Source organism: Amblyomma americanum, chromosome 10, assembly GCF_052857255.1.
Source record: "Amblyomma americanum isolate KBUSLIRL-KWMA chromosome 10, ASM5285725v1, whole genome shotgun sequence".
Classification (NCBI taxonomy): domain Eukaryota; kingdom Metazoa; phylum Arthropoda; class Arachnida; order Ixodida; family Ixodidae; genus Amblyomma; species Amblyomma americanum.
The window spans coordinates 127,954,098-127,980,458 of record NC_135506.1 but is presented as its reverse complement, the minus strand read 5'-3'; the positions used below and the strand labels follow the sequence as shown (position 1 = coordinate 127,980,458).

Genomic DNA, 26,361 nt, shown 5'->3' with positions numbered 1-26,361 from the left:
CTCAGAGTGGTGGTCAACTGGTTTCCCTTTTTTTCTCAAAAGAAGTCAGCAGCGTCTTGGATGAATACGGTTTCACTGCTCCCAGCATGTACAAGGATCAAACGGGCCCCTTTGCCCGAAGGCGCAGCCAATCCCGTTGTAAAACCTTTCAGGAAGGCATCCTGAGATGACTTCACAGTCTTGTTCTGCCGGACGTATTCTTTTGTGTGCCCTGCGTTGACCTAGCTTTCATCTAGGTAGATGATGCACCTGTAAATGTGAAGCAACCGAGCGCACGAGTTAATGCTAAGTAAACAAACACACTGCAGCATGTAAGTAGGCAACGCACTGAAACAAACACACTGCTGACCACTGTCTCACAAACAGCCGCTCAAAGACAATCGAGAAAAAGAATTATCTCTGCTTTATTGCTCCCTTGTTCGGGCTTATATTTCGCGCCCAGGCGGCATTTGGTAGCCAGTTTATATTCACTGTATGTTTGGATGGTGTACCAGACTAATTCGGCAAAATTTTAAATATCTTCTCTTGCGGCGACTGCGAACAAAAATTGCCAACATTCGCAGCAGCAGCGCAAGTAGCTCGCACCTCCGGAGCAATGGGCAGTGTACAGTGGTTGTTCATTCGTTCCTACGATGACGGCGAGATGGCACAACGCATTGCAGTGCTACGACATTTTTGGCAGTTTTGTTGTTTTTGCTTGCCGCACCAATTGTGATTTAGCCATTAAATCTGACCCATGCAGACACGTGCCCGCCCAAACGCAGCGCAAAACTGGCCGTGAAACGTCACCTCTACGCAAAAGGTACGATTCTGGAGCAACACTCACTGTTATGACTACGTGATTGCAACGCTAACATCAAGCTCTATATGAAGCTGGTCTAAACGTGCTGCGTAAGAAAATAAGCAAGGAACGACTCGGACCTGCCCTGTCCTCGGAATTCTTTGATCGCCCGCAGGTACCAGACAATGATGTCACTTCGCTCGATCAGCGCAAGGTTCTGTTTTCTTTTTTCAAATGTGAATCCGAAGTCCTTCATCAACCTTCACAACGTCGTTTTCTTTAAGTTCGGCTGGTCGTCGTACTCATCGACCAAATCACTTCAAAATCACTCCAAACACTTTAAATCACTCCAAAACACTTCAGACACTCGCGCTCAGATAAGTGCCGAAAGCAAGGCTGCACATCTATGCTCAGTACTGGACCATTCAAGGCAAAAGTCTGAATTTTTGTTTAAGAGAACAAAGGGTGCAATCGCGAACAATTGGGGGAATGCTGAGTGCACGCGTGCATATAGACGACGGAAAGCAGCTTGGATGAAACTTCTCATCAATCAATGCCCAAAAAATTGGCTGGATTATAAGTATGTTGCACCAACATTTAAGCGCACTGTCGCCCGTGCAAAGGAGGAGTATAATACCAATCATTATGATTTCCTTTCCCAATCAGGAAGTAAACGAGCTTTGTTTAATTTCATGAGGCGCAACCAGGTGATTCCTCCGGCTGCCAACATTGAATCCCTCGTTCAGTCCCCTGCTGACATCGCAAAGGCCCTAGAGGATATTGCGTGTGGCCTAGAGCTTCGCTTTACATCTGCTTTACCTTCTCCTACTATATTCACATGCACCTCAAGTGATTTCACTGAGGTCTCTATGCCTGAGCTTATCCCCAGCGGCTCCTGGCCCCGATAAGGTCACTTCATCTATGATCAAAATTTTGTTCAATGAATCTCCTGCAGACCTGTTGGCTCTAATTAACCATTCTAATAAAGGTCCTTGGATACCGCATGAGAGGCGTCTTGCTGAAATAGTTCCATTGCTTAAAAAGCAAGGGGAGGGCTTAACATTAGACAATATACGCCCTATTTCGTTAACATCGGACCTAGTGAAATTGGTGGAAAGGGTCCTTCTCAGCCGTGTCATGTCATTCATTTCAGAAAATGCTTTATTGAATCCATGTCAAATTGGTTTCAGGCCGGGTTGTTCAATTTGGTGTGCTCATACTGACCTTGAGAGTCGTATTAAATTAGCTCGCAATAGAAAAACGTTTGCCGCGCCTGTCACCTCGGATGTCAGTAAAGCATACGACAGCGTGGAGCACTCGACTCTATTACTAAGATTACAGGAACTCAACTTCCCAAGCTATTTTGTAGCCTGTATTTCAGTTTTTTTTTGAAGATAGAGAATTTTACTGCTGCCAAAATGGTGTTTCCTCAAGGATATTTCCACAGACAAGAGGTGTTCCGCAAGGATCACTTCTCTCACCTGTTCTTTTTAACATTTTTCTAAGCTCAATTCCATGCATTCAAAATGTGAAAACTTATTTGTACGCCGACGATATTGCATTTTTTGCATCAGCAGGTGACATTCACACTCTTTATCGAACCCTGCAAAATTACCTCAATGTTCTTGACAACTGGCTAGGAAGAATTCATCTGTCCCTTGAAGTGAAGAAATGCGCATTGTTAGTATTTCCAGTTTCGGTTCCTGTAAATATCTGCCTGGTCTATAGAAATAACATAATACCTCAAGTTCAGACGGTGAAGTATCTCGGTGTAATATACGACTCTACTCTCTCCTGGCGGCCACACATTGAGAAAGTTTCTGCACATGGAGTTCGGGCCATTGGCATCCTGCGCAGGCTTTGTAGTGCTAGGTCAGGCATGAGAAGGCATACGCTTCTGATGATTTATAAAATGTACGTCCGCCCAATTTTGGAGTTCGGGCGTGTTTTATTCTCAGGAGCTCCTGCCTATAAACTTCGCCCTCTTGTGCTTTTGCAGCGTGAGGCGTTGCGCCTCTGTCTGGGGCTTCCAAAATATGTCGCCAATGCTGTTCTGCACCTTGAGGCGCGAATGCCTTCGTTATCAGCTAGGTTTCGCCTTTTAACAGTTCAAACATATTTAATATTGTGCGACTCACCTCTTCACGCTTCCAGTATAATATTTCTTAGTCAACCTTCCGCCTTTTTTAGTGCTGCCTGGTCTCGATTTCGTACCCCGCAGATATGTTACGTGCAGTCCCTCCTTGATCGCATAAATATTCATTTCACTGATGTCCGCCAAATATATAACAACTCCTCATCTGTCCAGATTGAATTCGATGACATTTTCCCATCGCATGCAAAGCTGCAGCCCTTCCCGCTTCTTCAGGGTCTATTGCAGGACCACCTAAGGTCCTTTCCCTCTCATGTTCTTATTGCTACCGATGCCTCGCAGGATCGCGAAAAGGCAGGTGTGGGAATTTTTTCGCCTTCACTGGATTGGTCTTTTTCTCTCCGTCTTCCTGACTTCACTCCAATTTTTCTGGCTGAATTATTAGCAGTAATCTTAGCCTTACGAAAATTAGAATCTACCGTTTCCCAGGTCGTGGTTATGACAGACTCTCTGTCCATTTGCTCTTCCTTATCCTCACCCACTGACTCTCGGCCATTACGCCTATTTAAGTTCCTGATTCCGCTCCATCTAAATTCGGTAAGGTTGCTTTGAGTACCCGGTCACATGTGCTTTCACTTAAATGAGGTTGCAGATTCCTTAGCAAGAGCCTCTCTCAGCGGCCCAATTGTTGCTGTCCTGCCATCGTGTGCATATACAGCTGCATTGAGGTTTCGCAGCTACACAATATTTCAGGAATTTGCTGCCTCGGCTCTTACATCATCTCCCGAATATCAGCATCTCCTGCATCCTTGGAGTAGCAAAGACTGGCGCTCACGCAGACTAGAGGTCTATTTCACGCGCTTGCGTTGCCGGGTTCCCCTTCTAAATTTCTACATTCACAGATCTGGCCTGGCAGCTTCCCCACTGTGCCCTTTTTGTGCTAAACCTGAGACAATAGATCACTTCCTGCTGTTCTGCCGCCGCTTTTCTCATTTGAGGAAGCGTCTTTTGCAAATTCCATTTCATCAACTGGGCTTGCCTATGTCTTCCGCGGTTGTTCTTTCCAGTGGCGCTTCTTTGCTTGGACGAAGCGACAGGAGTGTGCGCTCTGCTGTGCAAAATTTTCTTCAAGAAACGCAGCGACTCCCATTCTAATTTCTTTTTCCCGCTCTCAGTCAGTGCGACATTGCAACATTACAGGCATTGTGTACTATTATGCACATTAAGCAATTGTCCCGTCTTTGATCTCCAAGTTAACTGGACCCCTTTCCTTCCCTCTTCCAATCTATCAGACTACGTACTATTGCCACTGGTTTTCCCGTCAAAACTTTCCTGTATCCAGTAATTAACCGCTGTGTCTTGGCCACTCCCCCGTAGTGGGTATGTGCCAGCAACGTCTGAGGCCTTCCTTCCTTCCTCATCGACAGCATTTAGTACACTGTCCAGTGCTGGGACTTTCCTCTTCGCGTAGTACATACTGTCCACTTTCAGACGGATGGCATGGACTGTGAAGCTGTCATTTTTGACTGTTCGCGAGCTTGAAATCTCGTCGCGAGGTCTTTTCTTGGGGGACGCCAAAGGCCCACACAGACGCTCCGCCTTGATTTTCGCAACGGTACGGGGAGATACTCCAGTATCCTCGCTCGCAGCACTCAGTGCTTCCCGAACAGACTTCTCCGGAAAACGGGTCCTGGTACGGGAGTACACGTTTGAAACTAATTACTTGCTTGGCGTGTCTTGACAGCTTGGGTGTACGAACCTTCGAGGAAATGCGTACAGGAGAGGCGACCGCTGTGCTGGACGCCATTTTCTCAAAAGTGAAAGGGAGCCGGAAAAGTAAACACGACGGCCAGGGTTGCGGGAACCGCGAAAACGTGAAATGGGAAAAGACGACAACGCAAAATACAAAACCACAGATCTCAATCGATTCGCTAGCAATAAGAGCGTGTTCACGCTGATGACAAATGTATTATCTATGAAGCTTGCCGGCAAAGTATTTGTTATTTTTCGCTCACCACAGGCAACGCACTATTTTGTGTCGCGGATGCAGGTAGCGCAAAAAAAAAAGAGTGCTAGCTTTGGCAGCGGTGCAAATGATGTTTGAAACGGTTTGATCATATTTAACAATTCCACAGATTAGCTGCTTAGAGTACAATGCCGTAACATAACCACGCTATCAGAGTGCAAATTTTGGGAGGTAAGGAAAAATTAAGCACAGATATACACGGAAAAGCACGAAAATACTGATAGGGAGAAAGGTGGGAGAGAAGTCGTGATAACGAAACGTAATGCACTGTGGGGGTACAGCCGGTATGAAGTCATTATCATCAGCCTGACTATACCCACTGCCGGACAAGCACCTCTCCGATATCACTTCTTTCTGCCACCCCATGCTAGCTTGCCTTCTACTGGTATTCAGTCCGTTAACCTTAACGAGCATCAGTACCTTGGATTCGTACTAAATGCCCTGCCCAAGCCCATTTTTTCTTGTAGACTTCGACTAGGATGTCATTAACCAGCGTGTGATCCCTGACCCATTCTGCCCGCTTCCGGTCTCTTAAAGCTACAAGTACGAAGTAATGAAAGGTATTTAGAAATGAATGGTGCTGCCATTGCTTACTTTAGGGAATGCGCTTCAGTGCCAAAGGGCAGAAGTCCTGGTCGCACACCAGCAAACAAACGGTTTTGTTTTCGCTTTATTCACTTCGAAAGATAATTTTACTCAAAAAATACCCCAATACAACGGTTAGATCCGAGCATACGACCTGCGAAGTTTGCGTACGGTATCAAGCAACTGAGCTAGAGCTGCGTCTGGTTCACCCCAACTTTACAGTGCTTCTGCTGCGTGTAGCCCAACCCTGATTGTGTTTGCCATCCTCTCCCCTCCCTCATCCCGTCTCACGCAAGCGCCACGTAGAACGTGATCGAACGGGAAGGGCGGGAGCTTCTTTAGCCTCTTGTTACGCTACTGAGCCCGCATGGATAGATTGATGAACTGCTTGGACTCTGGCCACACAACTAGTAGGGACACTGCGAATCAAAATGGCACAACTACGTCCGCACTGTAACGAAACGAAGGCTACATTCGCCCTAATTTTCGTCTCACCGCCTATAGCTTCTCGCCTCCGCGTATTTCATAGCATATAATTCAGGAATACTCACTTAGGCAATGCGTTAATGCGCAGTCCTTCCTGTTGCGTTGATTCCTCCCGCACTCTGAAGTGTCCAAAGTAGATCGTCGCGGCCAATACAGATTGAAGCGCCGCTTTTTGAATACGACGCATGCAAAAATTTCGCCATTGCGATTAAACGCATGCGCTGTCATCTGGACACTCACTGATCGAGGATAAAGCTGTTCATTTAAAGCGAAAGCTTTACTGGCCTAGCGGCGCGAATTTAGCCGTGGGCTGCAGTTTGACCTTGAACGTCCTTGCTGCGCCGCTGCCATATCAACGTATCACGTGACTTCGCCGAGTGCTGCCCCGGGGCTCCAGAGCCGCGGAGCGGCTGCTGCCTGACCACGTGATCTAGCCGAGCAGGCGCGGATTGGCGTCTATGACATGTAGTCCGTTCCGCACACTGGATAGGTAGTGCGCCCACCCTGCCACCCTGAATAGCGGCACTTAATGGTTCATCGCGAGAGGCTGCTCTCCCAATGAACGCTGCGGCCTAGTGCTGCAGTGCCGCGTGTCTGCCACATTAGGCGCTAAAGCATGCAGCCCACATCTCTTTCTCACTACCGCCACGTACCTCAAAGCGCGATTGTGCATGGCGTCCACAGGCCCAGGGAGCCAGTTACGTGCCCTTCCTTTCCACAAAATCATCGGAGTATAAAATGTCGTCAACGCCAACGAGCATAATGAAAACCGACAACTTTCGCTTTGTATATCCTGGATCAGCCGAGCTAATCCACATTCATTTTTTATCCGTTTCTTTTGCGAGAGCACGCGCCTCTGCCCAGTTGGCACATACAGAGTGATCGGCAAGTGCATTTTCATCTGCTCGCCGGTTCCTGGCGCATCTGGGCATCACGCAACGTTCCTCGCGGACCCCTGACTTGCTGATATGCAGAGACGGGCAGTCGACGCATGGAATATCCAGGTGTAGTGTATGCCATCCCATGTTTTCACTGCCCGTCTGTAGTCGCGTTTACATGAATGCGAGAGAAGTCGACTCCATTCAGCTTTTTCAAGGAATAGCAGGGTTTCAGAAGAAAGGGCGTGACTCGTCGTCTACTCCTTTCCCTGGGGTTTTTGCAATTTCCCTCGAAAATTGGACTGGAGCCGACTTCTGTCGCATTCATGTAAACGCGGCTTGTCTACATCAGTGAACTATGAATTAAGGTTACGTGATCATCGAAGTGGAATCGAGGACCATGCATAGATCAAAATGTACTTGGCTAGACTCGATATTTGTCACAAACAACATAAATTATCCAGACGACAAGGCATACGCCTAATCGCAATGACGAAAAATTTCCTCAATTCTACGCACGATGCCTTGGTCCCTGCACGCCCCGTATTTAAAAACGCTTTAACAAGCCGCTCGTGGGGAGTCCGAAACATAAGTTCCCTCTCCCATCTTTTGGTCGCCGCCATCTACTTGCGTCACTTGTAGGATGCTTCACACAAACTGTGACAGCCGTGCTTCGCACACCCCTGCCGCCGACAATCGGCAGCGAAGGCGCATGCGCAATAAGCACGGCCGTCTGCTCTTTCCGCGCAGGCGCCTCATGCTGCCCATTCTTGCCGGCAGCGGAACAGGCTGCACCATCCCGACCAGAGGGGATTCCATCAGACCCTTCAAAGAGTCTGTTTGCACCTTTCCCCACTGTGTGCTTGTACTAAAGTTTGTATCCAGGCAGGTAATGAAACTGGAACTTGCATTCATCGTTACGATCGAGCATCCGGCCCGCACGTTCAAAACGCGTCAGCTATCGCTTCATAAACAGGACTCTCGCAACCTCTATTCTTCCTTCACCTGCCGAGTTTCTCATTGCCGGTTATAAATGTACGTCTCATAAATGGCACTCCGCCTTGGGCTATAAAGGAAAGCAAAGAAATGAGAGTCTGCCTACTTTGGTAAAGGGCACACAGCGCTTTTAAATAAGTGTTTTATTAACATCCGCTTCGACAGGCAAAATAATCTCCAAACATTTCGCGGGCCGTCTCCGCGTTGCTGCTACGAGGGTCGGTTGGTCGGCTCGTTCTTCCAGCGACGTCTCCGGGAGCGGTCGTCGCCGTGGGTGCGCGTGCGGTGGGCTGACAGGGACCCCGACGACGGGAACTGGCAGCCACAGCGGCTGCAGCGCAGAGACTCGGGCTGCTTGTGCGCCTTCCTCAGGTGGGCGACCATCTGGCGACGGCGCTTGTAGCCCCTGCCGCAGAGAGGGCAGCGATGGGGACTGAGCAGCGCCAGGTCTTCGGCGTCGAGGCGAAGCGCAGACCCGCTCTTGGGGATCTTGCCTGTAAGGAAAGAAAAGATGGGGTTCCGCATGGGCCACACGAAAAGCGCTCGGAACAGGCGTCCGAACTAGGCATTGTCACAACTGCCGAAAAGGTTGCGGTGCCACCTTCGACCTGGACAGACAAAATCACGTGATTCTGGAGCGTACTTCCGAGTACCCACGAAGTGTACCAATGACGGACGTTGCCTCACCCATTTCATGACAACCACAACAGACGAGTCTCACGAGTTGTCTCGCCTGCTCATCGTACGCACCTGGCCGAGGGAAGCGAACCACATAGACAAAGCGTTCAAATATTATGTCGGGAGAACATGCTTACGTACCAATCAGGCTCAGGAATACTGCAGCAGTTCGTAGCTCCTTTTTACTGAGCCGGCTAAGGCACCGCTCGCCAGACAGTGGCGTCGGCGCAGTTAAACGTACCTGCCTGGGCAGGTACAGTACGGATTGTGCCAGTTTCCTTTCCTCGTAGCACTATTAACCCCCATCTCCCATCACGTGCCCTACAGCATGCAACATTGCGGAATATGCGCAAGCATTTCACACCGGCGCGTATGACTCGTACTTCTCAAATTTTCCACGAGTGTTTCGGCGAAAGAATGGTAAGGGGTAAAAACCAAGTGCAGGAGATTGCAAGTGACGGTACTTGAGATGCGTCGCAGCGTAGCATACTTGGGTCTACTCTGTAAATATGGCAAACTATTTCGGGGGCACGAAAGTAGCCGCCGCAAACAGCCGCATATAGGGTTCGCAGTGTTGCACGCTGTATACCATGGAAATGAGTACATTAGCGCACTGACCGCTAGCACTGCCACTCTGAGAGCACTGGTAAGGACTGTCGAAAGACAGATACAGAAAAATAAAAGATTGCTGGCCGTTTAGCTCTGGTTAACCCTGGTCGAAAGCGAAAAGCTTCATCTCCCTGGCTACGTTTGTCGTCGAGCAATTGGCGGCCTCCACGGCAGGCGTCGCATCGAAAAAACTGAGCGTTAGGCAGAACGCATGGCGTTTTATAATAATAACAATAATAATTGGTTTTGGGGGAAATGAAATGGCGGAGTATCGGTCTCATATATCGTTGGACACCTGAACCGCGCCGTAAGGGAAGGGATAAAGGAGGGAGTGAAAGAAGAAAGAGGTGCCGTAGTGGAGGGCTCCGGAATAATTTCGACCACCTTGGGATATTTAACGTGCACTGACATCGCACAGCACACGGGCGCCTTAGCTGTGCGATGTCAGTGCACTTTCATGACTTTCATGACCTGCGCATGCGATGTCGGCAGACGCCTTCCCGCTGGATCGAAGGTCGAGGTCAAGGTCAAAGTCGAGATAGTTGTGACAGCCGCTGGTGTCGCTGCTGTAGCTGACGTCATGTGTCGAACCTGACTATCACCAGTTCTGCTCATGGTTTGACATCTAGCTACATTCAAGGTCAAACTTGCGGCCCCGTTGACGGCACAAAAAGCTGGCGTAGTGAAGCTTTTCGCTTCAAAAACTTTATAATAAAGATCAAATTAGGACCTCATATACACAGAGTGTTTCGCCTAAGGAATGGGCATTGTGAGTTCGAAGACCGCTTTTTTCGGAACAGCACTGCCAGCGGTGTAGCGCATTTGATTACAGCAAGCACGTCGAACCTAACAGGCTCGCTAATTAGTATTCAAGTGAACTTTTTAATTATTACTGACAGACTCCTTACTTGATCAGCGTGTTGCCCACATATCTGCTTTTATAATTTCAAAAATGCAGTAATCTTCGGCGCTGTGGCTGAACAAATTTTGGCTATTTCGAAGAGATACGTGCACTGGAGGGGCACTTTTCCTGCAAGCTTTTCGAAAGCGGATGTATTCTGGCGCGACTTAGGCAAAATTTGTTGGGCCACAGCGCCGAGGGTAACTGTGTTTTCAAAATAATAAAAACTTATATCATTTACGATGGGCTACACGCCTCTCAATAAAAGAGACTAATAGTAATAGTTAGAAAGTGAACTATTCAGTGTTAGTTAAGCAGCTTACTATTTAACACGTTCTAGCTGAATTCTGATGCGCTGCATCACTGAGCATGCTATGAGGGAAAAAAAGCGCTCTTCTAAATCAAAAAGACTGCTTTCAAAGATTGCAGAACATATCAGAGGCCAAGTAACAAATACGGGTAGCGATGGTGACAGCAGTTCCGTAGAAAGAACCGTCGTACATTATTAATGCGGGAGCGCATATACATTTTCACGTCACCTATCCCGGAGATATTCGTCCGCCGGACAGAGCGCAGTCCCATGCACCGCCCTTCTAGCCACACAGAGCGCCCTTCTAGCCACACGAGCTAGCCAACAGCACCAGATGACCGACCGGGCTAGGCCGGAGTGACAGGACAGGGGGCTTAGCAGCACTCCCGGGAAGGTTCTTATCGTTATTAGTAAAGGTTTCTCTCCTCCTCACGCGATGACCAGATTGCAGCTTTTTCGCAGCGAGAGCAGCACCTGCTACGTCCTCCGAAAAACCCCGGGCGCCACGTACCGTGCACGAGCTGCCGGGTAGGACGCGCCGTCTCGGACCATCTGAGCAGTCGGGTGGGACGCGCGGTCGTTACACGCTGCCAGCACTTCTCAACGCTCTTCAGCCTGACCCAGCGTTCGCGGAAGCGCCAAGTGGCCGCTGGCTGTGAGGTGCAGCTGCACTGCAGCCATCTCGAGAACAATTTGTCGCCGTCCAAGGATACGGCGCCAGGGTCAACGGAAGGGGTGCGTCAAGATTTGTTCACGGACAAAACACGACGCCTTGGTTACGACTTATTCCTGCAATTCAGTTGCCGTGGCATAACACGGACTACACACCGAACATTTCACCGTTACCGGTCATGTTTGCTTTCGTTGCTCGTGTGCAGGAAACGATTCTGGAGCCATCCATTACACCCGCCGCGGTGGCTCAGTGGTTAGGACTCTCGGCTGCTGATCCGGAGTTCCCGGGTTCGAACCCGACCGCGGCGGCTGCGTTTTTATGGAGGAAAAACGCTGAGGCGCCCGTGTGCTCTGCGATGTCAGTGGACGTCAAAGATCCCCAGGTGGTCGAAATTATTCCGGAGCCCTCCACTACAGCACCTCTTACTTCCTTTCTTCTTTCGCTCCCTCCTTTATGCCTTCCCTTACGGAGCGGTTCAGCTGTCCGCCGATATATGAGACAGATACTGCGCCATTTCCTTTCCCCAAACACCACTTATACATAAGCCCTCCATTAAGGCACATTTCTCTCTTCTCTCAATACCACCTTCCTCAGAGCGTGGCTGAGGCGTCCGCATGAGATATGTGAAACAGTTAGTGCGCCATTTCCTTTCCTCAAAAACGACTAAATATGCATGTGCTTGGGACCCGACCCGCTAACTCGCCCAGCTCCAGCACGCGTTGCAGCGCTGCGTTTCAAACCGCTTTGCATTCCAGATCTTGAATGCAATCGTGCTTAGACGGCAGGCTTACGCGGTTGCACGGAGCAAGAAGATACCCGAACGCGTCGCCAAGGCCGCAGGAAAAAGCCCGGCGGACGGCACCCTGACCCGTGTGACCAAGGCGAAACGAAGCCATTTATTTAGTGCAGCCTGCAGGATCTCTCACTCGTTGCAACGCCGGTGTTACGAACCAATTCATCCCGACACCTGCACTCGGCAACCAAGTTGACTGAATACTTTTATGCCGGCGCCAAACATGCCGCGCGCAGCTCGCTCGCCGAGAAGGGCACTGTACAACCCCGATGCAATACGCGGGAGAAGTGCCTAATGAGAAGCGCGTACTAGGCCAGCGCAGCATTCGGGCACCGTGATTCGTAAGCAACGCGCATAGAGGAACCGACGTTTATTGGCATGCAAGAACTGATATAACCACGATTTGCGCGTGCGGAATTGTTGCGCCCTGTTTGCGTCGCAGCACGGTAAATTAATCGCTCACACAGAGCGTTTAAATGCAAAGGAAAACTCACCCATCTTCCCTGGCAGTCGTCGCTTGCAGTGACCCATTGACAAAAACGCAACGGCTTCGCTTTCTTCGCCTCCAGACGAAGAACGACGCCGACGAGGTCCGTGAAAGTGGCGTCGTGTGGGCGTCGCGTTCTCCTCTCGCTCTTCGCATGCCCGGGCACCGGGTGTTGCTATGGCAACAGCGAGGGATGGTTACAGGGTCCACGACAGCCTATTTTCACGCATACCCTGCTTATTGCCTTTAATTCCCGAAAGGTTAAATTGCAATTCCGCCAATTTTCTGTTGACGTTGTGCGGTAAATATTTTTAACACGAATTTTTTTCGTTTCTTTTGCGAACTGCTTGTTGGTCTGGCAACCACTAATTGGTGACGTCACGATCGCATACATGTCATACATGCCACGATCGTCTGCTGCGAGCTGTTGAGGTGCTTGCATGCACACCGTAGACAGCGGTCGCTCGAAAAGTATTTTCTTTTAGCCTAGCGAAATAAAATGCATTCTCCGTGTTCTTTTTTGGGAAGCCTTCAACTTAGTAGGCGAGCTGAGTGAACCTTGGGAAAGCGGACTTGCTCGTGGCGCCCACTTTCCGATTGTTGAGGAAACAGAAATCGATGCACCCCTGCTTTATTATTTACGCTTAGAAGCATGCTGTTCGTATGTTATGAGTGCGGTCTCTTTTGAGCAGTCAAGTGCTCCCGTATGTGAAAAGCGGGACGTGCCGTGCATGCCTTCGCCGATGTGCGCCGTGAAAGCCGCGGCGTTTTGTAGCTAGCTACCAAGTTCTTGTCCGCTATTCATCGCTCGATAATTAAACCAGTTTATCACAAATTGGCAATAGAGTAGCCTTGAGACACGAAAGGAGCAGATAAAAGTGCCGAGTGCGACGACTTCCGCGCTGCATGTACGCGTTTGTAAGTCAAACATACATTTTCTTCGACTCATAGAACTTTTTTGCAGGAACCAAGCCGCTTGCAAAACCCTACGTGACTCGAATGCTTTCACTGTCTGCACCGATGAATAGTCGCCGCCGTCTAATGAGTGCTTCGAAATAATAGTACAGCATTTTGCTGTGCTTGCGCATTGTGCCCCAGGAGTGCGACGATTGCGACAACTGCAGCCCCGCGCTGAGGTTGTTTACATGGCTGTGCGCAAACAGTACTGCTCGTTTGTGTGGCATAGAACGCCATGTGGGTTATCCTTATCTTAAATATTACCTACTCGTGCTCACTAATTGCACTCTTACTCATTTACACACCTATTCCAGCCGCGGCGGTCGAATTTCGATTGAGGCGAAATTCTAGAGGCCAGTGTACTGTTGTGCCCGTACAGCCAGCCCAGATTCCACATTTACAAGATGCACAATTTCTCCTGCGAACGCCCGGTGCTGCGCCGCAAGGGACAGTGCCGTAACGCTCGCTTGACAAGCAAAGATGCTGCGCCGCCAGGCAGCGGCGCCCTATGGAGAAGCATCGGCAAGCGACATGTTCAAAAGTGCAGCAAATTGCTAGACAGCCAGGCGCCGGTTCCCCTTTCCCCCTGGGTGTCACCGCGCGCGGCAGACTTGAAGCGGGTGGCCAGCGCGCGCGCGCGAGATCGTCTCTGATCTTCATAGAGGGCAGCAGTCGTGTTTTTTGTGCTCCTGTTCATCTGTCCGCTCCCGTCGCGGTAGAGATGGGCAAAACGGCTCACTTCAGTGAGCGGCTCAGAACGGCTCCGCTCACTGAAGTGAGACGGATCATTTGAACGGCTCACCCGCTCACTTGGGTCGCTCAGGAAAGAGCCGGGTCTTTTGAGCAACTCCTTTAAAGAACGAGTGAGCCGTGGTTCTTTCCTTTCCACTCCCTCTCTCCACAAGTGCGGCGCAGGGACCATCACTTTTTTTTCTTTTCCTTCCGCATGCTACCGGCTCCTTCAAGCGCGTCTCTATTCTTGATAACGCCGAGGCGTCGCGGGCCTCCGCTATCTGATATTTCTGGGACGAGCCAGTGGGTTAGTGGCACCGCCAGTTAGCTGAGAAAAAAAAGAAAGAAAACTTGTCATCCTTCGAGAGGCGACGCGCAGGTGGGGCGGGGAAGGAAAAGACAATCACGCAATAAGGGTAAGGGCTCCCGTAATAATAGGTTTTTCGGAAATTTTCGTTATGTGTTTTTCTTTTATCCAAGCCCTGGGCTCGAGGTTGTGTCAAACTTCAGGGCTGTACGTGGCTACCTTCATTGGTTATCGAAACTTAGGACGGGCCTCGAATTACGGCCGCTCTAACTTCTTTGTTTATAAAACTAACAAAAACGCAAGCAAATGCATTACAAATCACAAGTCGGTATTGCCTAGTTTAGCTAGAGGCTCCGTGCAGTGGCTTGTAATTCTGCAAATATACCTAGGCTTTAACACGTAGGTCGATAAGTAAGGTCTTGTAGTGTATGTTCTCTGTGTGAGAATTACCTTTTTTTAGTTACAGTTAGTTCGGCCGTCTGTGTGAGATCTGCTTCTGTAACTCAGTTTGCCTTTGTACATTTATGTAGATATATTTCCTCTCTTCATCATCTGCATTCGATAATCGTCCCCATCTTGAAACACTGCCTGGAGAGGCCCTGTTCCTCTCTTAAGAAAAGGAAGAGACCATGACTCAATTTACTACACGGCTATTTTACTGATGCATATATCGTTTTGTTTTTATGAAAGCCAAATAACTAGCAGGTTACACTGTAACCTCTGCTATAGAGTTTAGTTATTTGGCTTTAAAAAAACGATATGTGCATTAGTAGAATAACCGTATTATAGGGATTTTTACTAATACCTTCGAAATGTTGCACCAGCTCACGATGCACGATCGGTGGGAGTCGTGAGACATTGCTCGAACAACAGCTGTCAACGAACGGCGCCATCCTTTGCCAATGATTTGCCAGAAGACGCGTTCTGAGCGCAACAGCGCTCGCAGACAACGGACAACAACAAGGAAGACACAGCACCACAGGACAACACAAAGCGAGGACAAGCTCTGCGAGCGCTCTTTTGCTTGGAATGTATCTCAACCAACTCGCCCAGAAATACGCACTTTGCCAGAAGACCCGGCTCTGATTGAACGGTTCTTCGAACGGCTCACTGAACGAGAGAGAAGCGGCCCTCCAAAACAGCCGCACGGCTCACTGAACGAGAGAGAAGCGGATCTCCAAAAGAGCCGCACGGCTCACTGAACGAGAGAAGCGCCTCTCCAAAAGAGCCGCACGGCTCACTGCACGAGAGAAGCAGTTCACCAAAAGAGCGACTCTCCAACAGAGCCAAACGGCTCACTGAACGAGAGAATCGGTTCACCAGAAGAGCGACTCTCCAAAAGAGCCAAACGGCTCACTGAACGAGAGAATCGGTTCACCAGAAGAGCGGCTCTCCAAAAGAGCCAAACGGCTCACTGAGCCAAAGACCCGGCTCTTCAAAAGATCCGGATCTCCAAAGGAGCCAAACGGCTCACTGAGCAAAAGACCCGGCTCTTCAAAAGATCCGGATCTCCAAAGGAGCCAAACGGCTCACTGAGCCAAAGACCCGGCTCTTCAAAAGATCCGGATCTTTTGAAGAGCCGGGTCTTCGGCTCAGTGAGCCGACTGGCTCCTTTGGAGATCCGGATCTCTCGTTCAGCGAGCGGGCGACCCGTTCACTCAACCAGCTTTCTCGCACTGCTAATAGATGGCGCGCAAATCGCACCCAGCAGCTCTGACGGACGGTTCGACACGGCTAACTGAACGACAAACCAGCTTTCTCGCACTGCTAATAGATGGCGCGCAAATCGCACCCGGGAGAAGACCCAGCTGATTCAGCGACCCAGCTCTGACGAAACAGACAGTTCGCCGTTCGGCACGGATCACTGCGCGGGTCTACTGTCCTATGGATCAGTGAGCCGGATCTCAAAAAGAACCGTCGCTCACTTTTACTGAGCCACGGCTCACCCGCTCTTTTAAAAGAGCGGCTCAGAAGATCCGGCTCATCCTGAGCCACCCATCTCTACGTCGCGGTATCGAGTCCGCGTCCTCCACACCCCCGGCGTGAACGGTTGTGCGTGGCGCTCGCTCCCCGCCGCAGCGGCCTTTGCGTCATCGCGCGCTCGCCGCCTTCTTGTGCGCGCGTCCACACTGCCGTGTGTCCGCGGCCCTCGCTCGTTGTTTTACATGCTTTCTTCGTTGCCCGCCGTGTGATACCTGTGCCTGCTCGTCATCGTGCGCTTCCCGTGTTCGCGCGTGCCCTGTGTGCTCGTGCGTGCGTCCTCTCTGTCGTGTGTCCGCGGCTCCCGCTCGTTGGTTTACGTGCACTCTTCCTTGCCACGGCGTGTGACACCTGTGCCTAAGACTGTGCGTGTTCCTGCCCGCGTTCGTACGTGCATTGTGAGCTGTTACGCCGCCGGGGTTTTTGCGTGCAGTACCATGGCGCTCTGCCGTGTGCGGCTCCCCTCGCCCACAGAATAACAGTGCCGCTTCCCGCCGCCACATCATAGCATCATGGACGAGGACGCCCTCCACGTCCTAGATGTGCCCACCATCTGTGCCTGCATAAACAGCCGGCACAGGCGCGCGAACAGCGCAGGCTGTTCACGCAAGCTCATCACTGAGGCCAACAAAATCGTCCACTCCCAGGCGGAGGCGCAGCGCCTCATTACCGCATTTGAGAATCCACAGCAGCTCACTGCTACGCCCGAGGCCCGCACAGATGCCTCTGCGCCCATAGAGGCTACCCCCGAAGTCCGCACTCCTGACCCTCCAGTCCTAAGGCGTTTTGATAGCCTCACACCAACTCCCGTCCTCACAGCTGGGCGTGCAAAGGCATCGTACTGGGCTCCCTACCTCCGTAGCGGTATGCCCTTCAAACGAGTTTCAAGAACGCAGCTACCCCCCTGCGCAGAACTTCCTCACGCCCAACCGCTTCGAATCCCTTCGAGCGCTCATGCCCTCGGAGGCCGATGCCGACGAAGAAGACCATGCTCTCCTCGCCCCCCAAGAGCAGGAAGCATCTACATACAACGACGGTCCTCCGGAAACCCACACTCAGGCCCCATCACAGCGCCTAGAAACTGCCCACACAGCTTGCGCAGTCGGTACCCGTGGTGACGCCTCTGAAAATTGCAACACCGCGTTGCAATGGATGCTCCCACCACTTCCGAAGGCCCTGCTGTAGAGACCGTGCAAGCGAGAACCAGCTCAGTGCCAACTCTACACACAGTAGACGCCTTCTCGCAAGTTGACCTCCATCAAACGCCGTCCCAGCTGCTTCCGTAGCGGAGGCCTTCACGCAAGAGGAATACACACAGCAGCCACGATGGGCTTCTTCTTGAACCCAGCGCTCTCCATCCCGCCCATTCCCCCCCCCCCCCCCCCCCGCGGCAACGTCGGGGAACCACAACTCTGCCCAAATAGCTCCAAACGGCTGGAAGCAAACGAACCAGCGCAACCGCTCCCAGAAAAAACTTGGTGCGGACCGCAGGCACCTCCCGCCACCGCAGCGCGCTTTTCAGCGCCCGCACAACAACCGCGCCAACGCCAACCAGTGGAGACTGTCCTCTACTGGCCCCTTGGCAAGAAAAACTTTCGTTTTCCAAAGAAGCCATCGCGGTCGAGCTATCCAAGCTCCCAGGCGTTCGTAACGTGCGAGTGAACTACTTCCGCGACGTCGTGGCAGTCGACGTAAGCCGCAACTCAGATCTCCAGCCTCTCCTCGCCATCGATAGTGTCTGTGGTGTCACTGTCCGCGCGAAAGAGGCCCGCACAAACACATGCTCCGGCGTCATTTTCGGTGTCGACAGATCCGACCCCATCGACGAGACCACAGCAAACATCGACAGCAATGCGCCCGTCATTGGATGCTCAAGGAGCGGCAGCAACGTAGTTGTGCACTTCGCTGGCAACACACCACCTGAAGAGATTGCCCTGTACAAGCTCCGACGCCCCGTTCGAGCACGTCTTCCGCGCCCAGTGCAGTGTATGCAACGGTTATCAAGAATAGAGACGCGCTTGAAGGAGCCGGTAGCATGCGGAAGGAAAAGAAAAAAAAAAGTGATGGCCCCTGCGCCGCACTTGTGGAGAGAGGGAGTGGAAAGGAAAGAACCACGGCTCACTCGTTCTTTGCAGGAGTTGCTCAAAAGACCCGGCTCTTTCCTGAGCGACCCAAGTGAGCGGGTGAGCCGTTCAAATGATCCGGCTCACTTCAGTGAGCGGAGCCGTTCTGAGCCGCTCACTGAAGTGAGCCGTTTTGCCCATCTCTACCGCGACGGGAGCGGACAGATGAACAGGAGCACAAAAAACACGACTGCCCTCTATGAAGATCAGAGACGATCTCGCGCGCGCGCGCTGGCCACCCGCTTCAAGTTTGCCGCGCGCGGTGACACCCAGGGGGAAAGGGGAACCGGCGCCTGGCTGTCTAGCAATTTGCTGCACTTTTGAACATGTCGCTTGCCGATGCTTCTCCATAGGGCGCCGCTGCCTGGCGGCGCAGCATCTTTGCTTGTCAAGCGAGCGTTACGGCACTGTCCCTTGCGGCGCAGCACCGGGCGTTCGCAGGAGAAATTGTGCATCTTGTAGATGTGGAATCTGGGCTGGCTGTACGGGCACAACAGTACACTGGCCTCTAGAATTTCGCCTCAATCGAAATTCGACCGCCGCGGCTGGAATAGGTGTGTAAATGAGTAAGAGTGCAATTAGTGAGCACGAGTAGGTAATATTTAAGATAAGGATAACCCACATGGCGTTCTATGCCACACAAACGAGCAGTACTGTTTGCGCACAGCCATGTAAACAACCTCAGCGCGGGGCTGCAGTTGTCGCAATCGTCGCACTCCTGGGGCACAATGCGCAAGCACAGCAAAATGCTGTACTATTATTTCGAAGCACTCATTAGACGGCGGCGACTATTCATCGGTGCAGACAGTGAAAGCATTCGAGTCACGTAGGGTTTTGCGAGCGGCTTGGTTCCTGCAAAAAAGTTCTATGAGTCGAAGAAAATGTATGTTTGACTTACAAACGCGTACATGCAGCGCGGAAGTCGTCGCACTCGGCACTTTTATCTGCTCCTTTCGTGTCTCAAGGCTACTCTATTGCCAATTTGTGATAAACTGGTTTAATTATCGAGCGATGAATAGCGGACAAGAACTTGGTAGCTAGCTACAAAACGCCGCGGCTTTCACGGCGCACATCGGCGAAGGCATGCACGGCACGTCCCGCTTTTCACATACGGGAGCACTTGACTGCTCAAAAGAGACCGCACTCATAACATACGAACAGCATGCTTCTAAGCGTAAATAATAAAGCAGGGGTGCATCGATTTCTGTTTCCTCAACAATCGGAAAGTGGGCGCCACGAGCAAGTCCGCTTTCCCAAGGTTCACTCAGCTCGCCTACTAAGTTGAAGGCTTCCCAAAAAAGAACACGGAGAATGCATTTTATTTCGCTAGGCTAAAAGAAAATACTTTTCGAGCGACCGCTGTCTACGGTGTGCATGCAAGCACCTCAACAGCTCGCAGCAGACGATCGTGGCATGTATGACATGTATGCGATCGTGACGTCACCAATTAGTGGTTGCCAGACCAACAAGCAGTTCGCAAAAGAAACGAAAAAAATTCGTGTTAAAAATATTTACCGCACAACGTCAACAGAAAATTGGCGGAATTGCAATTTAACCTTTCGGGAATTAAAGGCAATAAGCAGGGTATGCGTGAAAATAGGCTGTCGTGGACCCTGTAACCATCCCTCGCTGTTGCCATAGCAACACCCGGTGCCCGGGCATGCGAAGAGCGAGAGGAGAACGCGACGCCCACACGACGCCACTTTCACGGACCTCGTCGGCGTCGTTCTTCGTCTGGAGGCGAAGAAAGCGAAGCCGTTGCGTTTTTGTCAATGGGTCACTGCAAGCGACGACTGCCAGGGAAGATGGGTGAGTTTTCCTTTGCATTTAAACGCTCTGTGTGAGCGATTAATTTACCGTGCTGCGACGCAAACAGGGCGCAACAATTCCGCACGCGCAAATCGTGGTTATATCAGTTCTTGCATGCCAATAAACGTCGGTTCCTCTATGCGCGTTGCTTACGAATCACGGTGCCCGAATGCTGCGCTGGCCTAGTACGCGCTTCTCATTAGGCACTTCTCCCGCGTATTGCATCGGGGTTGTACAGTGCCCTTCTCGGCGAGCGAGCTGCGCGCGGCATGTTTGGCGCCGGCATAAAAGTATTCAGTCAACTTGGTTGCCGAGTGCAGGTGTCGGGATGAATTGGTTCGTAACACCGGCGTTGCAACGAGTGAGAGATCCTGCAGGCTGCACTAAATAAATGGCTTCGTTTCGCCTTGGTCACACGGGTCAGGGTGCCGTCCGCCGGGCTTTTTCCTGCGGCCTTGGCGACGCGTTCGGGTATCTTCTTGCTCCGTGCAACCGCGTAAGCCTGCCGTCTAAGCACGATTGCATTCAAGATCTGGAATGCAAAGCGGTTTGAAACGCAGCGCTGCAACGCGTGCTGGAGCTGGGCGAGTTAGCGGGTCGGGTCCCAAGCACATGCATATTTAGTCGTTTTTGAGGAAAGGAAATGGCGCACTAACTGTTTCACATATCTCATGCGGACGCCTCAGCCACGCTCTGAGGAAGGTGGTATTGAGAGAAGAGAGAAATGTGCCTTAATGGAGGGCTTATGTATAAGTGGTGTTTGGGGAAAGGAAATGGCGCAGTATCTGTCTCATATATCGGCGGACAGCTGAACCGCTCCGTAAGGGAAGGCATAAAGGAGGGAGCGAAAGAAGAAAGGAAGTAAGAGGTGCTGTAGTGGAGGGCTCCGGAATAATTTCGACCACCTGGGGATCTTTGACGTCCACTGACATCGCAGAGCACACGGGCGCCTCAGCGTTTTTCCTCCATAAAAACGCAGCCGCCGCGGTCGGGTTCGAACCCGGGAACTCCGGATCAGCAGCCGAGAGTCCTAACCACTGAGCCACCGCGGCGGGTGTAATGGATGGCTCCAGAATCGTTTCCTGCACACGAGCAACGAAAGCAAACATGACCGGTAACGGTGAAATGTTCGGTGTGTAGTCCGTGTTATGCCACGGCAACTGAATTGCAGGAATAAGTCGTAACCAAGGCGTCGTGTTTTGTCCGTGAACAAATCTTGACGCACCCCTTCCGTTGACCCTGGCGCCGTATCCTTGGACGGCGACAAATTGTTCTCGAGATGGCTGCAGTGCAGCTGCACCTCACAGCCAGCGGCCACTTGGCGCTTCCGCGAACGCTGGGTCAGGCTGAAGAGCGTTGAGAAGTGCTGGCAGCGTGTAACGACCGCGCGTCCCACCCGACTGCTCAGATGGTCCGAGACGGCGCGTCCTACCCGGCAGCTCGTGCACGGTACGTGGCGCCCGGGGTTTTTCGGAGGACGTAGCAGGTGCTGCTCTCGCTGCGAAAAAGCTGCAATCTGGTCATCGCGTGAGGAGGAGAGAAACCTTTACTAATAACGATAAGAACCTTCCCGGGAGTGCTGCTAAGCCCCCTGTCCTGTCACTCCGGCCTAGCCCGGTCGGTCATCTGGTGCTGTTGGCTAGCTCGTGTGGCTAGAAGGGCGCTCTGTGTGGCTAGAAGGGCGGTGCATGGGACTGCGCTCTGTCCGGCGGACGAATATCTCCGGGATAGGTGACGTGAAAATGTATATGCGCTCCCGCATTAATAATGTACGACGGTTCTTTCTACGGAACTGCTGTCACCATCGCTACCCGTATTTGTTACTTGGCCTCTGATATGTTCTGCAATCTTTGAAAGCAGTCTTTTTGATTTAGAAGAGCGCTTTTTTTCCCTCATAGCATGCTCAGTGATGCAGCGCATCAGAATTCAGCTAGAACGTGTTAAATAGTAAGCTGCTTAACTAACACTGAATAGTTCACTTTCTAACTATTACTATTAGTCTCTTTTATTGAGAGGCGTGTAGCCCATCGTAAATGATATAAGTTTTTATTATTTTGAAAACGCAGTTACCCTCGGCGCTGTGGCCCAACAAATTTTGCCTAAGTCGCGCCAGAATACATCCCCTTTCGAAAAGCTTGCAGGAAAAGTGCCCCTCCAGTGCACGTATCTCTTCGAAATAGCCAAAATTTGTTCAGCCACAGCGCCGAAGATAACTGCATTTTTGAAATTATAAAAGCAGATATGTGGGCAACACGCTGATCAAGTAAGGAGTCTGTCAGTAATAATTAAAAAGTTCACTTGAATACTAATTAGCGAGCCTGTTAGGTTCGACGTGCTTGCTGTAATCAAATGCGCTACACCGCTGGCAGTGCTGTTCCGAAAAAAGCGGTCTTCGAACTCACAATGCCCATTCCTTAGGCGAAACACTCTGTGTATATGAGGTCCTAATTTGATCTTTATTATAAAGTTTTTGAAGCGAAAAGCTTCACTACGCCAGCTTTTTGTGCCGTCAACGGGGCCGCAAGTTTGACCTTGAATGTAGCTAGATGTCAAACCATGAGCAGAACTGGTGATAGTCAGGTTCGACACATGACGTCAGCTACAGCAGCGACACCAGCGGCTGTCACAACTATCTCGACTTTGACCTTGACCTCGACCTTCGATCCAGCGGGAAGGCGTCTGCCGACATCGCATGCGCAGGTCATGAAAGTCATGAAAGTGCACTGACATCGCACAGCTAAGGCGCCCGTGTGCTGTGCGATGTCAGTGCACGTTAAATATCCCAAGGTGGTCGAAATTATTCCGGAGCCCTCCACTACGGCACCTCTTTCTTCTTTCACTCCCTCCTTTATCCCTTCCCTTACGGCGCGGTTCAGGTGTCCAACGATATATGAGACCGATACTCCGCCATTTCATTTCCCCCAAAACCAATTATTATTGTTATTATTATAAAACGCCATGCGTTCTGCCTAACGCTCAGTTTTTTCGATGCGACGCCTGCCGTGGAGGCCGCCAATTGCTCGACGACAAACGTAGCCAGGGAGATGAAGCTTTTCGCTTTCGACCAGGGTTAACCAGAGCTAAACGGCCAGCAATCTTTTATTTTTCTGTATCTGTCTTTCGACAGTCCTTACCAGTGCTCTCAGAGTGGCAGTGCTAGCGGTCAGTGCGCTAATGTACTCATTTCCATGGTATACAGCGTGCAACACTGCGAACCCTATATGCGGCTGTTTGCGGCGGCTACTTTCGTGCCCCCGAAATAGTTTGCCATATTTACAGAGTAGACCCAAGTATGCTACGCTGCGACGCATCTCAAGTACCGTCACTTGCAATCTCCTGCACTTGGTTTTTACCCCTTACCATTCTTTCGCCGAAACACTCGTGGAAAATTTGAGAAGTACGAGTCATACGCGCCGGTGTGAAATGCTTGCGCATATTCCGCAATGTTGCATGCTGTAGGGCACGTGATGGGAGATGGGGGTTAATAGTGCTACGAGGAAAGGAAACTGGCACAATCCGTACTGTACCTGCCCAGGCAGGTACGTTTAACTGCGCCGACGCCACTGTCTGGCGAGCGGTGCCTTAGCCGGCTCAGTAAAAAGGAGCTACGAACTGCTGCAGTATTCCTGAGCCTGATTGGTACGTAAGCATGTTCTCCCGACATAATATTTGAACGCTTTGTCTATGTGGTTCGCTTCCCTCGGCCAGGTGCGTACGATGAGCAGGCGAGACAACTCGTGAGACTCGTCTGTTGTGGTTGTCATGAAATGGGTGAGGCAACGTCCGTCATTGGTACACTTCGTGGGTACTCGGAAGTACGCTCCAGAATCACGTGATTTTGTCTGTCCAGGTCGAAGGTGGCACCGCAACCTTTTCGGCAGTTGTGACAATGCCTAGTTCGGACGCCTGTTCCGAGCGCTTTTCGTGTGGCCCATGCGGAACCCCATCTTTTCTTTCCTTACAGGCAAGATCCCCAAGAGCGGGTCTGCGCTTCGCCTCGACGCCGAAGACCTGGCGCTGCTCAGTCCCCATCGCTGCCCTCTCTGCGGCAGGGGCTACAAGCGCCGTCGCCAGATGGTCGCCCACCTGAGGAAGGCGCACAAGCAGCCCGAGTCTCTGCGCTGCAGCCGCTGTGGCTGCCAGTTCCCGTCGTCGGGGTCCCTGTCAGCCCACCGCACGCGCACCCACGGCGACGACCGCTCCCGGAGACGTCGCTGGAAGAACGAGCCGACCAACCGACCCTCGTAGCAGCAACGCGGAGACGGCCCGCGAAATGTTTGGAGATTATTTTGCCTGTCGAAGCGGATGTTAATAAAACACTTATTTAAAAGCGCTGTGTGCCCTTTACCAAAGTAGGCAGACTCTCATTTCTTTGCTTTCCTTTATAGCCCAAGGCGGAGTGCCATTTATGAGACGTACATTTATAACCGGCAATGAGAAACTCGGCAGGTGAAGGAAGAATAGAGGTTGCGAGAGTCCTGTTTATGAAGCGATGGCTGACGCGTTTTGAACGTGCGGGCCGGATGCTCGATCGTAACGATGAATGCAAGTTCCAGTTTCATTACCTGCCTGGATACAAACTTTAGTACAAGCACACAGTGGGGAAAGGTGCAAACAGACTCTTTGAAGGGTCTGATGGAATCCCCTCTGGTCGGGATGGTGCAGCCTGTTCCGCTGCCGGCAAGAATGGGCAGCATGAGGCGCCTGCGCGGAAAGAGCAGACGGCCGTGCTTATTGCGCATGCGCCTTCGCTGCCGATTGTCGGCGGCAGGGGTGTGCGAAGCACGGCTGTCACAGTTTGTGTGAAGCATCCTACAAGTGACGCAAGTAGATGGCGGCGACCAAAAGATGGGAGAGGGAACTTATGTTTCGGACTCCCCACGAGCGGCTTGTTAAAGCGTTTTTAAATACGGGGCGTGTAGGGACCAAGGCATCGTGCGTAGAATTGAGGAAATTTTTCGTCATTGCGATTAGGCGTATGCCTTGTCGTCTGGATAATTTATGTTGTTTGTGACAAATATCGAGTCTAGCCAAGTACATTTTGATCTATGCATGGTCCTCGATTCCACTTCGATGATCACGTAACCTTAATTCATAGTTCACTGATGTAGACAAGCCGCGTTTACATGAATGCGACAGAAGTCGGCTCCAGTCCAATTTTCGAGGGAAATTGCAAAAACCCCAGGGAAAGGAGTAGACGACGAGTCACGCCCTTTCTTCTGAAACCCTGCTATTCCTTGAAAAAGCTGAATGGAGTCGACTTCTCTCGCATTCATGTAAACGCGACTACAGACGGGCAGTGAAAACATGGGATGGCATACACTACACCTGGATATTCCATGCGTCGACTGCCCGTCTCTGCATATCAGCAAGTCAGGGGTCCGCGAGGAACGTTGCGTGATGCCCAGATGCGCCAGGAACCGGCGAGCAGATGAAAATGCACTTGCCGATCACTCTGTATGTGCCAACTGGGCAGAGGCGCGTGCTCTCGCAAAAGAAACGGATAAAAAATGAATGTGGATTAGCTCGGCTGATCCAGGATATACAAAGCGAAAGTTGTCGGTTTTCATTATGCTCGTTGGCGTTGACGACATTTTATACTCCGATGATTTTGTGGAAAGGAAGGGCACGTAACTGGCTCCCTGGGCCTGTGGACGCCATGCACAATCGCGCTTTGAGGTACGTGGCGGTAGTGAGAAAGAGATGTGGGCTGCATGCTTTAGCGCCTAATGTGGCAGACACGCGGCACTGCAGCACTAGGCCGCAGCGTTCATTGGGAGAGCAGCCTCTCGCGATGAACCATTAAGTGCCGCTATTCAGGGTGGCAGGGTGGGCGCACTACCTATCCAGTGTGCGGAACGGACTACATGTCATAGACGCCAATCCGCGCCTGCTCGGCTAGATCACGTGGTCAGGCAGCAGCCGCTCCGCGGCTCTGGAGCCCCGGGGCAGCACTCGGCGAAGTCACGTGATACGTTGATATGGCAGCGGCGCAGCAAGGACGTTCAAGGTCAAACTGCAGCCCACGGCTAAATTCGCGCCGCTAGGCCAGTAAAGCTTTCGCTTTAAATGAACAGCTTTATCCTCGATCAGTGAGTGTCCAGATGACAGCGCATGCGTTTAATCGCAATGGCGAAATTTTTGCATGCGTCGTATTC

At 51.3% G+C, this 26,361-nt stretch overlaps 2 protein-coding genes across 2 annotated transcripts; one reads left to right on the top strand and one right to left on the bottom strand.

Moving 5' to 3' along the window:
- Positions 1–8,007: 8,007 nt before the first annotated feature.
- Positions 8,008–13,624, bottom strand: LOC144106411 (zinc finger protein hangover-like). The gene is made up of 2 exons (XM_077639217.1): positions 12,303–13,624; positions 8,008–8,338 (listed from the first exon to the last, which is right to left on the bottom strand). The coding sequence occupies exons 1-2, from the start codon at positions 12,337–12,339 to the stop codon at positions 8,055–8,057; spliced, it is 321 nt and encodes a 106-aa protein (XP_077495343.1). The 5' UTR covers positions 12,340–13,624; the 3' UTR covers positions 8,008–8,054.
- A 5,672-nt stretch (positions 13,625–19,296) lies between these two features.
- On the top strand, positions 19,297–24,498 carry LOC144106541 (zinc finger protein hangover-like). Its single transcript, XM_077639387.1, has 2 exons — positions 19,297–20,203; positions 24,168–24,498. Exons 1-2 carry the CDS (start codon positions 20,167–20,169, stop codon positions 24,449–24,451), a joined length of 321 nt encoding a protein of 106 aa, XP_077495513.1. The 5' UTR covers positions 19,297–20,166; the 3' UTR covers positions 24,452–24,498.
- The last annotated feature ends 1,863 nt before the right edge of the window (positions 24,499–26,361 follow it).

Excerpts from the sequence above, each read along its gene's own strand:
- LOC144106411 (XM_077639217.1), bottom strand. The coding sequence starts at position 12,339 with ATGGGTCACTGCAAGCGACGACTGCCAGGGAAGATGG. Across the intron at positions 8,339-12,302 it reads ACGACTGCCAGGGAAGATGG|GCAAGATCCCCAAGAGCGGG; the intron begins GTGAGTTTTCCT and ends CTTTCCTTACAG.
- LOC144106541 (XM_077639387.1), top strand. The coding sequence starts at position 20,167 with ATGGGTCACTGCAAGCGACGACTGCCAGGGAAGATGG. Across the intron at positions 20,204-24,167 it reads ACGACTGCCAGGGAAGATGG|GCAAGATCCCCAAGAGCGGG; the intron begins GTGAGTTTTCCT and ends CTTTCCTTACAG.